The sequence below is a fragment of the Carettochelys insculpta genome, chromosome 5 (assembly GCF_033958435.1).
Source record: "Carettochelys insculpta isolate YL-2023 chromosome 5, ASM3395843v1, whole genome shotgun sequence".
Lineage (NCBI taxonomy): Eukaryota > Metazoa > Chordata > Testudines > Carettochelyidae > Carettochelys > Carettochelys insculpta.
In genome coordinates, this window is record NC_134141.1 from 53,738,937 (window position 1) to 53,756,918 (window position 17,982).

General features: G+C 44.5%; 1 protein-coding gene across 1 annotated transcript in view; it reads left to right on the forward strand.

Annotated features, from left to right (window-relative positions):
* CNTNAP4 (contactin associated protein family member 4) overlaps positions 1 to 17,982 on the forward strand; it is a 488,087-nt gene that overhangs the window by 344,802 nt on the left and 125,303 nt on the right. The window contains exon 10 of the mRNA XM_074994161.1: positions 914 to 1,085. Coding sequence (XP_074850262.1) covers positions 914 to 1,085 — 172 coding nt within the window. The remainder of the gene's footprint in view (positions 1 to 913; positions 1,086 to 17,982) is intronic.

The following is a 17,982-nucleotide window of genomic DNA, read 5'->3' on the forward strand; positions in this document are numbered from 1 at the left end:
ATTTATTCTGGACAAAATCGTAGAAGTTCAGAATCATATGAGGGGAAAAAGTAATTGCAAATTTAATTACGTTTTACTTATCTATCAGCTACTTATTTTAAAATGTACAGTTAATTGGAAATATTCAATTAGTAATTGTCTCCCCATGTTACAAAAAACTATTAAAATAAAACAAATTTTCAAGGTTGTTGTGGGATATTTTACTTATTATAGTTGTATTAATATTCATATTCTATAGTATTTTATTTATTAAAATAAAACTGATCTTTTAAAGTTTTTGTGGATTGATTTCACCCTCGTGGGACTCTTGCAAATCCTTGGAAGGGTATAACTGAGGACTGGATTGGTTATTATTTCCATGTAGAAAATTTTTAATCCCACTGATAAAAGACTAGAGATTAAAGTAATAATAATTGCAATAAGATACAAACATTGGTACATTCCGTAGCTCTTTTTTTCCCTTTTTTTATATTTCAACTCTTGGATTATGTAAGAGTTATAAAACAAGTTATTTTTCCAGTTTGCTTTCACTGAGTATTGTAAACTAACTTTTTATTTATGACTGATAATACCAGTGTTTGTGAACACCTTCTTTCCATACAGATGAAGCTCATTTACATTTGGGTTTTGATGTTTCAGTTTTCCTTTAGTCCAGCTCCTTGATGTTATTTGTTATAAAAATTTCATGAATACATGAGAACAAAAAGTTAATTATTATGCAACGCTTGCAAGGTTAAGAGGCTCAATGTCATCATTCAAAGCTGCTCTGGGCTAATCCTTCCCTACAAAACTCACAAAGACAGGAAACTAACATCTTTCAATCTGGTTTTAGAGTAGGGACTGAAATATACAAATTGATTTTGTAATATTAATCTTTTTTCCAAAATCAATTGTTTCTATTTTTCTGTTTCAGGGTGTCCCAACAATGGCAGCAACTCTGAATGTAACAGCCCATTTGCTGGTTTCCAAGGATGTATGAGGCTTATTACCATTGGTAGCAAAGCCATAGATCTGATTTCAGTACAGCAAAACTCCCTTGGTAACTTCAGGAATCTTCAGATAGACTTGTGTGGTATTATAGACAGGTAAGGAAAGTCTTTTTTTTTTTTACTTGTTTATGAATGAGTTGCTTTCACACTTTTAACTGGAGTTCAGGAACATAGCTCACAGAAAATAATACGTTTTGGCTCTTCTTGCACGTGTGCCCTAAACAATTGCCACATACTCATTTCAACTTATAGAAGATTTTAGAAGTTGTATTATAAAATGACTAAATATGGTTAGAATCACATGTTTTGATTTATTATACAGGATTATAAATTTCTGTAGTAAACAGCCTCCTTTCTGTAACTAGAACTCCTGTGCTATCCTCATTGAAAATTACAGTGCTTCTTTGAAAGTAATACACAGCCTATTATACTTGTTCCTGGCAGGGAATTGTGAAAATGGGAAAAGATTATTTTTTCAGGCTAAGGGAATTTGCCCTAATGTGTGAATATGAAGTGAAATAAAGCTGATGATGATTCATGTTTTCAATTTGCATAAAAAAGAAAAATAACAAAAATATTCCCTTTTCTAATTTTAAGTAAACAGATAATTATACGCAGGTCATATAAAACTATTCTCAGTCTCAGGACGTTAATATATGAGATAAGTAGTATTAGTTTCCTCCACAAAGACCTATAATTTATTATAAACCTACGTTCCTTATAGCTAATGATCTGCTCAGGATTTCAAAACTGAACAAGTGTATGCAGCTCTATGAATTCCTTCCCATTGTTTTTAGAGTGATCAGTTTTAATCCATTCTGGATGTCATTACTAGTGTTATTTCTATCTTTTGATGATAAGAAGGTAGTTTATTGTTTTATTCTTTAATTAATTTTATAAATAAACTTACAGAGAGGAAAAATTCAAAGGTGGAGGAAGGTGAGTCGGTGTGTTTAAATGTCTAGCTCTTCAGTTAAGTTAGAACTGGTAACCACAGTACTTAATTAATACACTCCAAATACAGGTCTTATGTCTTTTAAAACAATGTGTCTTATCATGTTTATTATTGCCTTTGGAAGCTTTTTCCATAGAGACTTTTAATCCTGACTCTCAAATTTTCAGAGCTAAAGTGAAGGGACAGAGACAGTTGGGGTACATCAATACTACAATAAACATACTTGGGGCACTGAGTCTGAGCCAATGTCAGCTGACTGGGCCTCATAGGATGTGAGTTACATGTGAAAAATAGCAAAGTGGACATTCAAGCATGGGCTGGACTCTGGGGTTTGAGACTTCTCCTGGGTCCAACCTGAGTAGCTGTACTGCTGCAGGTCTTTTACTAGAGTGCAAACATACACTTATGGCGAATCGTGGTGCCACTGAAGTCATGGAGAAAACTTACAATTTTTACCCTTAAACTGTCAGATCCTCGTGGATCCTATGAAACACGAGGGAAGGTATAATTTTCATCCAATTTGTTTTAGTCACTTTCCCCTTTCTCTTTTTTTTCTCTCTATTTTTCTCTCTTCCTTTTGTCCTTTTCCTTGCTTTTTCTAGCCAATGTTACTCCATCCATTACCATTCCACCTCTATTATTTGTGTTCCATCTCTTCTCCCCATTTTTACCTTCCTCCTATGTGTAGCTCCACAGTCCCTTAATTACCAAAGCATAGATTGTCTACTCTTACCATTATAGTAACAAGTTCACATGCTCCAAATCTGACAACCTTTTTGCTATCTCTTCCTGCAGCATATAGTTGGAGTGCGGAAAAGAGTAGATAAGCTGCTACCAGGCCTTCTGACATGAGACAAACATCCACTTCTGTCCATCATAGCGGCTATGTCTACACTTACAAAAAACTTCAACATGGCCATGCTAATGGCCAAATTGATGAATACAAAAGAGGCCCTGAAATGAATATTCAGCATCTCATGATCATGCTGCTGGCTGTGGCACTTCGAAAGTGCCGTGTTTCACTTGCCTGTGGCTCATCTGTATGAGGGTCCTTTTGCAAAGGACCCTGCAAACATCAAAATCCCTTTATTCCTATCAGCTAATTTCAATGTTTGCAGGGTCCTTTCAAAAAGGATCTCTGGGTAGACAAGCTGCGCACGACCCAAATGTGGCACTTGTGAAGTGCCGTGGTTGGCGGCATGCTAATGAGGCATTGATTATTCATTTCAGCGCCTCATTAGTATTCTCATTTTGAAGTTTTTCGTAAGTCTAGACACAGCCAATCTGTTCCATGACAGCAGAAGAAGCTTGTTTTATATGTCACCTATTGACCTTTTTGCCCTAGATTCAGTGGTATTCAGTCAAGGGCTTGTTTAGGAATATTTTTGACATCTGTACGACATACCCAAGGAATGTCAATCTTCTTTCATGATTCATTATTTTTACAATCTATTTAATTGCCCTCCATAACACATCAGTATTGGCTACTTTAGTCCACCAGAAGACACCAGATATTTTTCCCAAATATCTCATCCAGAACATGTTAAATTTCTTGTTGTGAGCTCCTAACACTAGGCAACTTTTAGAACTATATAATAATATTAGTGTCACAATGACATTGTGTTAATTTATCTTGGTTCTTGTGTAGATGCACTTATTTTTCCAAATATTTGCTTGCTCATAAAAGCTCAATTACCTTCACAGTTTTTGTTTCTGCATCCTTACGGAGTTAACCATCAGTTCTGATTGTACTTCCAAGATATGATGTTCTGTTAACTATGACATCTTCTTTGATATCAATCCCATAAGCACCATCATTACTGACTCTTCTTTCAATGAGCATGACCCTTTTTTTTTTTTGGTTTCCTCTGGCCAATTATTAATCCAATTTAGGCAACATCGTATTTGACTCTGATAATAGTCTGTTTCATGACATTGTTATCTTTGTCCAAATGAATAATGTCATGCAAAAATCAAGATCTTTACATTTTCCTACCTTGCACATTATGACTGTATCTTCCTCTGATGTTGCAAAAAACAACGGGTGACAAAATGCATATTTGCTACACTTGAAAGACCATATCAACCCAAACACTGTCTCTACTTTCTGTCTTTACATAGCATAATATTGGTATCTTGATCAGTAACACTATCTTTCTTGGAAGCTATTGTTGCAGATCTTTTATAGTGAATTCAGTTGAAAGATTTGGTGAAATCAATAAAGTTAAAGGCTAATCATCTTTGCTAGGCAAGCTGTTTCTTTGACTATGTCTACGCTATAGGATAATATTGATTTTAAGTCATTTATCCCAATTTTATCAAGTGCCTGTCTTCACTGTAAATTCCATTAGATTGATTTATGGTGCACTTAAATCAACATAATAATGATATCATGATATTGTAGTAACCTGACGGGTGTAGTGTTCAGTTTGAATTTAAAATTCTGAATGAAGGGCAGTGAGGAAGCGTCAAGTCTTTAAATCAAATTCAGTAGCTTCCAGAGATGTCCTCTATGTGCCCCACAGTGCCCCACCGTTCTCCTATCTGGCCTTTTCCATCTCCACTGTTGTCATGCGTGGAGGAATTAGGCAACAGGAAGACCGTTTCAATTCAGCACCTGGAAGCCCATGGCTGTAGGTCATGAGAGGCTGAAAAATCTTATTTCTTTTTGTTTGCTAATAGCATGGCTGTGGGATCTGTAGTTCTGTGTATACCCCTGCAAGCTACGTTTTTTTTTCCCTGCACTGCCTGGGTCATAGTTGTATGATAGGACTAGAAACTTCTTTCCAGCCATTTACATGTTGTCCTATCCCCCACATCCCCTCTCTTCCCTCCCTGAGAGGTGCAACACATTCTGGAACTTTCCCTTGCCCACATCACATGGCAGCTCGTCTGTGGGTGGGAGTTGTACTTGGGCGAGAAACTTCTTTTCAGCCACTTTCATTTTGTCCTGGCCCCCACATCCCCTCCCTTCCCTTCCTGAGAGATGTCATGCAGTCTAGAAGTTTCCAGCTCCCAGCCACATCATGTGGCTTGGCCCCAACCCAATAAAACGAAGTGCTGTACAAGATACCAGGCAGCTGACACACGTTGAGGCTCCTGTAGCCAGACAGGGGAAGTCTCCCTGATCAGTCATGATTTTCGGGCTACAGAAGAAAATATTTTGTCACTAGAGTGGCTGTCTTGTCAGAGGAAATTATTCTATGGGCTTTATCCAAAGGCCAAGACGCTGGCCAAATTCAGGAGTCTTTTAGCCACCCAGTGGAAGCCTCCCTCGTCGGTCACTATTTTTGGGTGCTGGCTGTAGCCAAGGGTCTTTCAGCTATCCAGGGGAAGTCTCCCTTGTTGGTCATGATTTTCAGGTGCTGGCTTAGCTGAAGGTCTTTCAGCCACCCAGGGGAAGTCTCCCTCGGCGGTCACAGTTTTTGGGTGCTGGCTGTAACTGAGGATCTTTCAGCTACCCAGGGAAAGTCTTTCCAGGGAAGTTGTTTCAGAGTAAATTTGATCTGCACAAAGTCTTTTAAATCTGAAGCCTGCTTGGTCATTATCTAATATTTCATCTATATCCAATTTATGTTCAGTAATGCAATGCAAAACACTTTTCATGTACTAAGAAAATATGATAGCCGTTTTCAGGTATCTAAAAGGGTGTCATAAAGAGGAGGGAGAAAACTTGTTCTTCTTGGCCTCTGAGGATAGAACAAGAGGCAACGGGCTTAAACTGCAGCAAGGGAGGTTTAGGTTGGACATCATGAAAAAGTTCCTAACTGTCAGGGTGGCCAGACACTGGAATAAATTGCCCAGGGAGGTTGTGGAATCTCCGTCTCTGAAGATATTTAAGAATAGGTTAGATAAATGTCAGGAATGGTCTAGACAGTACTTGGTCCTGCCATGATGGCAGGGGGCTGGACTCAATGGCCTCTCAAGGAACCTTCCATTCCTAGTATTCTATGATTACCCTTCATATCCTCAAGTAAATGTACCATACTTACCCCTCTATAATTTGCTCCTTGGTAAGCATGCAGTTTTTCATTGATAGCTGCCCTCCATGCTCTTAGCTCACTGTTGGCAGTATCCAAGGCTTGCACCAATCTCAGACTATGTCTTCCTTATTTCTCTGGGTTTCTTTCCATATCAGGCTGAGCTGCTTATCTGGTGTGTAAGAAAAGATCCTAAAGGGCATATCTGCAGAAGGTAACAGTACACTGAGGCAGTATTGTGAGTGCACTCACAGCCTTGATACATACAAACTAGGAACACCACCTTCTCACTTTCCCTTGGCAGGCACACAGTCTGGTAAGGTGGCCCAGGCAGGGCAATCTCTTGCCATAAGTGAAATATGCAGCTGTGTAGGGCACCTGAAAATTTGGAGCACCAAACTGGGGATGCCCCGATTCAGCTGCATGTGTGCCTAATTATAACCTTGTTCACCTCTTCTATTGCTGCACTGCAGCCTGGCTGGCTCGTCTCCCTCCCTACCCCTTCTGCTCTTCCCTGCTTTCTGCAGCAAGGATGCCTTCTCCCTGCCCCCTCCCCTGCTCTACATAGTCTGCACTGCCAGCAGCCAGCCATTACTATGGGCTCCCTCCTTCCAGGCTGGGGGCAGAGAGGAGCTCTCAGCCTCTATAGCACGGCTCCAACTTCAGGAAGCTACCAAGCCCAAACAGAAGCTGTGTTTGGGTAGGACAGACTTGAACTCCTAGACGAAGCTGTTTGGAGTGGGAAGGAAGTGGGGAACTCTGAGCCCCAGAATAAACTGTGCAAGGGGTCTAAGTAGGAAAGAGAAGTCCCAGCCCCCCAACAAAAGCCACAGGGGGTAGCATCAGTTGTATAGGGCCCCATAAAATATAAGAAGAGCTCTGAGGCCTCAGGGCAAAAGGCAAGATGAGACAGATGTGGAGTTCCAGAGGGGTGTCACTGCAAGCATCTAGGGACACTATTCCAGATAATGGCACCATTTTCCTCAGATGGGGGAAATACCAGCTGATATTTTGCTCCTGAGGATTACTGAGAATGCAAGTGTGCAGCTCCAGGTCCACGTGCACCTTGCCTGTGTGCTAATTTGTTGCTTGCAGCTGTAATTGCTGATTGGCATGACAAAGTTTCCAAATATAGGGGAAGAAACAAGGGAGTGCTCCAAAAGCGTTCAGTAGAGGATTGCAGAGTACCTCCAGGGAAGTTCCCTAGACATCTCAGGACAGCCCATTGTATCTCAACAAACTTTTCCACAGGGCCTCCTATGACTAGCTCCACAGTAGAATGAGAAGTAGGTACAAACTGCTTGTGCTGATTATTTCTATTCCTCTTTTACCATGAACAATAACAAAAATGCATCATATCACCTGTATCGCTGAAGTATCAAAGCAGAATGAGTACTGGAGCCCCTCTGTCCTATATCAGATACACCACAACCGGCATGCTGGGACTGAATAGACCTCTCTGGAATTAAAAAGAGGTCCTGGCTAACCACACCACTGGACCTCCCTGCTGCCTGTCCCCCATCCTCCTATAGCTCCACTTCCTTCTCTGCCACTTTCTCCTCCGAGTTCTGTCAGCAGGTCATTGTCTCCAGCCCCACCAAAGTACCCACAGCACTGGAGGCAGTGGAGGTGAGATTGCCTCCAAAGATACCAGACAGCTCCTTGAAGAATCAGCCGGTCTTTAATGACACACCAGAGCAACAAATGGTCTCCATTGCCTTCTGGCCCATCCTTCTCAGCTCCTTGATCTTAGCACAGCATGGCTGCATGCCCCACTTATGTTGCTTGTCTTCCATGCCAAGACCAATCTGCCCATAGGTATCAAAGCATCCTGTGCCCCCATCTCCAGACACAGCAGATACAACAGCTTCAGTGTACTTTAGTCAGGAGTGAATTTGCTGCAGGGAGCTCATGTGCTCAGCTGGGAAGGTTCTATATGAGTTGTCCATGCCAAGCAAACAGGAAGATGAATTTGAAAAATTCTCAGGACTTGAAGCAGGGAGAAGTGTATGCCTGTGCACCTGGCAACAGAATTCAAACCAGTGACTAGAGTGGTCATTTTGGGTATTCTGTGACTCCTCTTGGGGCCACTTAGTATGACATAAGCAAGGCAATGTCTACACTCACAATGTGTCACTCTGACTTAGGTGTAAAAAGCTCTATGTGTCTTGCTGTGGTGGGTTTTTTTTATACTCGTAGCAAGAGAGTTAAAACAGTGGGAGGAATATTTCAATCTTTACAGCTCCATTTGTTTGTCATAGAATCATAGATTTCTAGGGATGGAAGGGACCTCAGGAGGTCACCTAGTCAAGCCCCTGCCTAAAGCAGGATCATCCCCAGCCACATCATTCCATCCATGACTATGTAAAGCCATGACTTAAAAACCTCTAGGGATGGAGATTTCATCACCTCTCTAGGCAACACATTCCAGTGCTTCACCAACCTCCTGGGGAAGTAGTTTTTTCCTAATATCCAATCTACCCCTCTCCCTCTGTAACTCCAGACCATTGCTCCTCGTTCTGCCAAATGTCATAATTGAGAACAGTCTCTCTCCATTTTCTTTAGAGTTTGCTTTCAGGAAGTTGAAGGCAGCTATTAAATCACTCCACAGTCTTCTCTTCTGCAAACTAAATAAGCCCAGATCCCTTAGCCTCTCCTTATAGGTCATGTGCTCCAACCCCTTAATCATTTTTGTTGCCATCCACTGAACAATCTCCAATGTGTCCACCTCCTTTCTATACTCGGGGGGCCAGAAAAGGATGCAATGCTCCAAATGTGGCCTCACCAATGCCGAGTAGAGGGGAATAATAACTTCTCTAGATCTGCTGGAAATGCTTCTCCTAATGCACCCCAATATGCTGTTAGCCTTCTTGGCTAGAAGGGCACACTGTTGATTCATATCAGCCTCTCATTCACTCTAATGCCCAAGTCCTTTTCTGCTGCACTGCTACTTAGCCAGTCAGTCCCCACCCAGTAACAGTGCTTGGGATTCTTCCGTCCCAGGGGCAGGACTCTGCACTTCTCCTTGTTGAACCTCATCAAATATCTTTTGGTCCAATCCTCCAATGGCTACGTCTACACATGCCCCAAACTTCGAAATAGCCACGCAAATGGCCATTTCGAAGTTTACTAATGAAGTGCTGAAATGCATATTCAGCGCTTCATTAGCATGCGGGCAGCCGTAGCACTTCGAAATTGATGCGCCTTGCAGCCACACGGCTCGTCGCGACAAGGCTTCTTTTCAAAAGGACCCCACCTACTTTGAAGTCCCCTTATTCCCATGAGCAGATAGTTTGGGGCTAGTGTAGACACGGACAATTTGTCTAGGTCACTCTGGATCCTATTCCTACCCACCAATATATCTACCTTTCCCCCCAGCTTAGTGTCATCTGCAAATTTGCTGAGGGTGCAATCCATCCCCTCATCTAGGTAATTAATAAAGATTTTAAACAGTACTGGCCATAAGACTGATGCTTAGAGCACTCCACTTGAAACCAACCTCCAGCCAGACAGTAAGCCATTGATCACTACCTGTTGGGCCCATCCATCTAGCCAGTGTTCTGTCCATCTTAGAGTCCATACATCCAATTCACACTTCCTTAACTTATAGGCAAGAATGTTGTGGGATACTGTATCAAAAGCTCTGCTGAAGTCAAGGTGTGTCACATCCATTGACTTTTCCATATTCACAGAGCCAGTTACCTCATCATGGAAGCTAATCAGATTGGTCAGGCACTACTTGCCCTTAGTGAATCCATGTTGACTACTCTTGATCACTCCCCTCTTCCACGTGCTCCAAAATTGATTCCTTGAGGATCCCCTCCATGATTTTATTGGGGACCGGGGTAAGGCTGACTGGTCTATGGTACCCTGGATTGTCCTTTCCTTTTTTATAGATGGACGCTATGTTTTCCTTTTTCCAATCATCTGGGACCTCTCCCAGTCTCCACAAGTTTTCAAAGATAACAGCCAAAGGCTCTGCAATGACATCTACCATTGGATGCCTTGGATGCATTAAATCCAGACCCATGGATTTGTGTGCATCCAGGTTTTCTAAACAGCTTTTAACCTGTTCTTTTCCCAATAAGGGCTGACCTCCTGCTTCCCATACTGCATTGCCTGGTGCCGTAGTCAGGGACCTGACCTTGTCTGTGAAGACTGAGGCAAAATAAAAGTACTAAGTACTTCAGCCTTTCCCACTTCTTCTGTCATTACCTCCCTCATCCAGTAACAGCCTCACACCCTCCCTGATAACCCTCATATTGTTAACATGCCTGTAAAAACTCTTTTTGTTGCCCTTCACATTCCTTGCTAGTGGCAATTCCAATTGTGCTCTTGCTTTCCTGTCCCCCTCACCACCACCAGCACTCTCCAGCAATATATTTATACTCCTCCTTTGTCATCTGTCCAAGTTTCCGCTTCTTATATGCTTCCTTTTTCAGTTTGAGCTCATCAAGGATTGCCCTTGTAAGCCAAGCTGGTTGCCTACCATGTTTGCTTTTCTTACCTCATATTGGGATGTTTTGTTCCTGTGCCTTCAATGGCCATGTCTACACTAGCCAAAAACTTCGAAATGGCCATTTTGAAGTTTACTAATGAAGCGCTGAAATACATATTCAGCGCCTCATTAGCATGCGGGCGGCCGCGGCACTTTGAAATTGACACGGCTCACTGCCGCATGGCTCATCCAGACGGGGCTCCTTTTCGAAAGGACCCTGGCTACTTAGAAGTAGGCTGGGTCCTTTCGAAAAAGAGCCCATCTGGACAAGCCACGCGGTGGCAAGCTGCGTCAATTTCAAAGTGCTGCGGCCGCCCGCATGCTAATGAGGTGCTGAATATGTATTTCAGCACTTCATTAGTAAACTTCAAAATGGCCATTTGCATGGCCATTTTGAAGTTTTTGGCTAGTATAGACATAGCCAATAAGACCTCTTTAAAATACCACCAGTTCTCCTAAACACCTTTCCCCTTCATACTAGCTTCCCAGGGGATCCTGCCCATCAGTTCTCTGTGGGAATTGAAGTCCACCCTTCTGAAATCAAGGGTCTGTATTTTACTGCTCTTCTTTCTTCGTTTTGTCAGAATCCTGAAATCTACCATTTTATTATAACTGCAGCCCAGGTTGCCACCCACTTCTATGTCACCCACTCGTTCTTCCCTGTTTGTGAGCAGCAGGTCAAGCTACACATTTCACCTGGTTGGTTCCTTCAGCACTTGTACCACGAAGTAGGCAGCACTATTAGGAAAAGGGGTCTCTGAAAAGAAGAGCCTCAAGAGCGATGGGGGAAGGTGGACCTGGGGGCACTGAGAGCAGCTGGGGGGAGAGGGTCCAGTGCAGTGAGGAGGGTGGACATGGGAGCAGATGGGGGTAGTGGGTTGGGGAGGGTCCTATGGTGATGGTAGCTGGGGGGAGGGGTGGTGAAAGGTGGGGAGGAGGGTCCTGGGGATATGAGGTCATTGCTCCACAGGGAGCTATGGTGACTCGTGGTGACAGGGAGGTATGAAGTAGTGGGATCCTTAACCACATTCTCTACACCCCACTGCTTTGTGGGTTATCCTGGGAAGGAGAAAGGCTAAGGGAGTAAACCCTGACAGAAAATCCAGAGTGGAGTCCAAAGGCGGTTCGGTGTCAACTTCTGGCACTGTCCCGGCAACTCCTGAAGCTGAGCTGGTACCAGACGTGGAGGTTATCCTTTCCTTTGGACTATATCAGTAAAGCTGAGAGGGGGACACTGGTGTCTGGGCAGCCCATTGTCTCCATAATAAGTGCCCAGGCTCGCGCCTGGAGAGGTACTCTGGCATCGCTGAACAGCGTTGCATCAACACGGGAGGCAACAGATACCGGTTATAAGCTCTTGCTCGATTGGTGTAGAGAACGAGCGCCAGGGGTTGCCTTCGACGGTGGGAGAGATCCTCTCATCTCACTGGACAGTCACCGCCCGCCTCAAGCTGGGCAGTCCCCAGCCAATAGGGTACTGTCCCGCCACAGTTCACCTGCCTTGCTGGGTGCGTGAGGCTTAAGGTTCCTGAACCTGACAAGTGACTGAAATTTGAGCACCAGGCAAACCAATAAGAAAAACAACACGAAATGAGAAACATCAACAATTTAAGCTTCCTTGCTGGAAAGTGTGGACCATGCTGACCGGCTTGACTGAAGATCTTCAGGCCATCACTGACACCCGAAAGACCGCTGTCATCAACGAGGAACTGAAGAGGCTCTGAGCTGATATCGCTGCACTGCAAGAGACGCGACTCGCAGATTTGGGATCTCTAAAGGAAAAGGACTACACCTTTTTCTGGCAGGGTAAAGCCCAAGAAGAACCCAGACAGCATGGTGTTGGCTTTGCTGTCAGAAACACCCTTCTACAAATGGTGGATTTAGTCATGGGCGGATCAGAAAGACTTCTTCGGATCACGCTTCAAACTTGCGCTCGTCCTGTCCACCTGATCAGCGCTTATGCTCCAACCTTGTATGCCACACCAGACGTAAAAAACAAGTTCTATGACGTGCTTAGTGCTGCCGTAGCACACATACCTGCTCGTGAACAACTGTACATCTTGGGTGACTTCAATGCAAGAGTTGGAGCTGATTGGGCTTCATGGCCTTCCTGCTTAGGACACTTCGGTGTGGGAAAAATGAATGACAATGGGCAGCGTCTCCTTGAACTGTGCACGTACCACAATCTGTGCATCACAAACACGTTCTTCCGAACGAAGCCACAGCACAGAGTGTCATGGAGACACCCACTCTCGAAGCACTGGCATCAACTAGATGTGGTCATCACTAGGCGTAATAACCTCAAAAATGTCTTTCTGACACGCAGCTATCATAGTGCTGACTGTGATACAGATCACTCGCTAGTTTGCTCCAAGCTCAAGCTGAGACCCAAGAAGCTCTACCCCTCTAAACCTGCTGGAAGGCCCCGCATTGGTGCCAGAAAGATGGCAAACTCGGAGAAAGCTGAAAAGTTCAGAGAGACCCTCCAGGAAAATCTGTGCAGCGGCCCTGGGGGCGCCGATGCGACATCCAAATGGCAACATCTGAGGGATACAGTTTACAACACGGCCTTGTCGGTGTTTGGAAGAAGAGCTAGAAACATGAACGACTGGTTTGAAGCCAACTCTGATGAGATGATTCCAGTCATTGAAAAGAAGCGCGCTGCACTCCTGGAGTACAAACGCTCAAAGAGCCAGAGTACCCAGCAAGCACTTAGAGAGGCCAGAAGAACAGTACAGCAGACAGCCAGGCGCTGTGCCAACAACCACTGGCTCCAGCTATGCAGCAGCATCCAGACCTGTGCTGACTTTGGTAATCTCAGAGGAATGTGCGAGGGTATGAGGAAGTCATTAGGACCCACCCAGAACAAGATGGCACCTCTGAAATCCAAATCTGGTGAAGTCATTGCTGACAAAGCCAAACAGATGGAGTGCTGGGTTGAGCACTACTCCGAGCTGTACTCACGTGAGAACGTTATGGTTGACACAGCCCTCGATGCTGTCGAGCTCCTACCAGTAATGGACGAACTGGATCAAGAACTGACTGTGGATGAACTGAAGAGAGCCATCGACAGCATTTCAGCAGGAAAGGCCCCTGGTCAGGATGGTATACCACCAGAGGTAATCAAAAGTGCCACAGACACACTCCTGGAACCCCTACATGAGCGACTGTGCCTGTGCTGGAAAGAGAGTGAGGTTTCACAGGATATGCATGACACTAACATTGTAACGTTGTATAAGAACAAAGGAGACAGAAGCGACTGCAACAACTACCGTGCAATCTCCCTCCTAAGTGTCACTGGTAAACTGTTCGCTCGCGTCATCCTTGGCAGACTCCAGAAGATTACTGAGAGGGTGTACCCTGAATCACAGTGAGGATTCTGTGCAGAGAGGTCTATCGTTGACATGGTCTTCTCTCTAAGGCAGCTGCAGGAGAAGTGCAGGGAGCAGAGGAAGCCACTGTACATAGCCTTCATCGACCTGACCAAGGCCTTTGACTTGGTCAGCAGGGATGGTCTGTTCAAACTGCTCCACAAGATAGCCTGTCCTCCACGGTTACTCAAGATGATCCAGTCATTCCATGAAGACATGAGAAGAACCATCCAATATGACGGTGCATTATCGGATGCTTTCAGAATCAGGAGCGGCGTCAAACAAGGATGCATGATTGCTCCGACATTGTTTGGGATCTTCTTCGCACTCCTCCTGAAGCATGCCTTTGGGTCTTCAACAGAGGGCATCGTGCTGCACACAAGATCTGATGGGAAACTGTTTAATCTTGCAAGGCTGAAAGCTAAGTCTAAGGTGCAGGAAGTCCTTATCAGAGACATGCTGTTCACAGACTATACTGCTGTAGTGTCTCACACTGAAGACCAGCTTCAAAAACTGCTGGATCAGTTCTCCAAAGTGTGCAAGGACTTTGGGCTTATCATCAGCCTAAAGAAGACAAACATACTCGGTCAGGATGTTGCTGAATCCCCATCAATCAGCATTGACAACTATACGTTAGAGGACGTCCACGAGTTCGTTTACCTCGGGTCCACCATCACTGACACCCTGTCATTGGACACTGAGCTAAATAGGAGGATCAGAAAAGTGGCCACAACTCTGTCCAGACTCAGCAAGAGTGTGGAATAACAACAATCTGTACACTCACACCAAAATGCAAGTCTACAGAGCCTGCATCCTCAGCACCCTCCTTTATGGCAGCAAGACTTGGACCCTGTATGCCCGTCAGGAAAAGAGGCTGAACGTCTTCCACTTGCGCTGCCTCAGGCTCATCCTTGGAATATCATGGAAGGACAGAGTGAGCAACACCACCATCCTTGAGCAAGCTGGAATCCCTACCATGCACACCCTCCTCAGGCAGCGTCGACTCCGCTTGCTTGGCCACGTCCACAGGATGAACGATGGAAGGATTCCAAAAGACATCCTGTATGGTGAGCTAGCCTCTGGCAAAAGACCTCCCGGACGCCCCCAGTTGCGCTACAAAGATGTCTGCAAGAGAGATCTCAGACAGGTAGACATCAAGCTGGACAACTAGGAAGAATTAGCAGACAACCACAGCAGATGGAGGCAGGGGTTACACCAGAGCCTTCAGAAGGGCGAGATGAAGATCAGACAGCTAGCAGAGGAGAAGAGAGCACACAGAAAGCACAATAAGGACTTACCAGACACCCACTACATCTGCAAGTGATGCAGCAACGACTGTCACTCTTGTGTGGGTCTTCATAGTCACAATAGACACTGTAAATGAAGTCCTCAATTGAAACTTTAAAGGGCGTGATCCATAGTTTATGCCGACTGAAGGATGCCTACTGAACTACTACTGAACTACCACAAAGTTAACCCCAACATTCTCCAAAAACTTCCTGGATTTTCTGTGTGGTGCTGTATTGGTCTCCTAACAAATATCTGGATGGTTAAAGTCTCCCATGCGAACCAGGGCCTGTGGGCCGTGTCTACACGTGCACGCTACTTCGAAGTAGCGGCGCCAACTTCGAAATAGCGCCCGTCACGGCTACACGTTTTGGGCGCTCTTTCGAAGTTGAAATCGACGTTAGGCGGCGAGACATCGAAGTCGCTAACCCCATGAGGGGATGGGAATAGCGCCCTACTTCGAAGTTGAATGTCGAAGTAGGGCACATGTAGACGATCTGCGTCCCGCAACATCGAAATAGCGGGGTCCACCATGGTGGCCATCAGCTGAGGGGTTGAGAGACGCTCTCTCTCCAGCCCCTGCGGGGCTCTATGGTCATCGTGTGCAGCAGCCCTTAGCCCAGGGCTTCTGGCTGCTGCTGCTGCTGCCGCAGCTAGGGATCCATGCTGCATGCACAGGGTCTGCAACCAGTTGTCGGCTCTGTGGATCTTGTGTTGTTTAGTGCAACTGTGTCTGGGAGGGGCCCTTTAAGGGAGCGGCTTGCTGTTGAGTCCACCCTGTGACCCTGTCTGCAGCTGTTCCTGGCACCCTTATTTCGATGTGTGCTACTTTGGCGTGTAGACGTTCCCTCGCAGCGCCTATTTCGATGTGGTGCTGCCCAACGTCGAACTTGAACGTCGATGTTGCCAGCCCTGGAGGATGTGTAGACGTTATTCATCGAAATAGACTATTTCAATGTCTAAAGTGGGTCTTTGCCCACAAAAGCTTGTGCTCCAAAATTTCTGTTAGTCTATAAGGTGCCACAGGACTTCTTGTTTTTGTGATATGATAGCTTCTCTTAGTTTTCTGAAGAAATCCTCGTCTATCACATCTACCTGATCTGGTGGCTTATAACAGACACCAAATTCAACAACACCTCTGTTTTTGATGCTTCTAAGTTTAACCAAAAGACACTCAACTGGCCTTTCTCCCTCCATATACTGGAGCTTTGAGGAATCATATTGCTCTCTCACATAAATCGCAACTCCTCTTTTTCTCCCCTGCCTGTCCTTCCTAAGCAGTTTATATGCTTCCATGACAGTGCTCCAGTTATGTGAGTCATTCCGCAAGTCTCTATTATTTCAATCACCTCATACTTCTTTGACTGTGTCAGGGCCTCTAATTCTTCCTGTTTATTTCACACACTTCTTGCGTTTGTGTACAAAGACCTTAGCTAATAAGATGATTGGCCTACCTTGCCCTTTCAAATGAGTGGTCCTTCTTTGTTGTACCTTCTTCCTTCCCCGCTTACCTCAGGGCTTATGTCACCATCTCCTGATGAACCTAGTTTAAAGCCCTCCAAACTAGGTTTCCAAACCTGCCTGCAAATATGTTCTTTCCTCTCTTTATTAAGTGGATTCTGTCACTTCCTAGCAATCCTCATTCTTGAAACAGAATCCCATGGTCGAAGAAAACAAATCCCTCTCTCTGACACCACCTGCACAACCATGCATTTACTTCCATGCTTGAACAATCTCCACCTGGACCCCTTCCTTCAACAGGGAGGATGGACATGAACACCACGTGTGCTTGATATTCTTTGGTCTTCCTTCCACAGCGATCTGCTCAAGGTTGTTCTTTGCTGAGTGATTGGTTCCTACATGGAGAAATAGGAAGGGGTCATAATACAAGTTTGATGATTTGTGAAAGTTTCTTTGTCACATCTTGGACTCTAGCTCCTGGTAATCAGCAAACTTTCTAAAAGTTTATTAACACAACTATGCAGTTTAGATATGCCCAACAAACAGATGTCCCTTGAATACACCACTCCCCTCTTCCTCCATTGCACCCTGCTCACAGCTATCCTTTGTCAGCAAAGATCTAGAGTGTGTTTTCACATGCATTTCCCTCTCACCCAAGGGGAGTGATGAATAACGGCTCATAATTCCACTGTTCACTCTGTCGCTGCCTCTGCTGTGCCATCATTCACATTACTACTGTCATTCATTTTGCTGCTATTCACTCCACCATGTCACTGTCTGACCTGACATCAGTGGCTCTGTGCTGTAACCTTCTGCTGCCATCTGCCTCTCAGGGACTTCTGCAGCTAGTGTAGTCTGGGCTGCTTCTCCTAAGGAAATGGTGTCCTGAAGCAGGTCTAAGGATTTCTTTTTCCATAGTGGTTTACCATGCATGTGGAATAGAAAAGACCCCAAAGAATTCATCATACTAATCTGGTGGGTGGTCTCTTGATCAATAATTTCCTGCTTAGGCAATTGGCCATGTTTTTTCAGTCTCTGGCTATTCATTTAGTTTTCATGTAATTGACTCTGATTATTAATTGTTAGTATTTTTTCTTAGTCTGTCCAATCCCTCACTTAAAATTTGCCCTGTTACTCTTACTCATAGCTCTTGACTTGCTCCTTCACTCTCCTCTTTTAATGGTTTTACAGGTATATGTGACTTCTATGACCCCCCTGGATATACAAATATTTTTCTTCAACTATTTCTCCTTTGTGTCCTTTCTCTGTATTGCTATATCAATTTCTTATCATGTTTATTAAATGCTAATTATACATAAAGCTTCTCCAAAATAGTTTTAAAAGACAGCATGTCAGTTCAAATGTCTTACAAAGTTAGTACATTCACTCTGCCTATGTCTACACAAGAAGCATCTGTCAACAGTAATGTCTGTTGACAGAG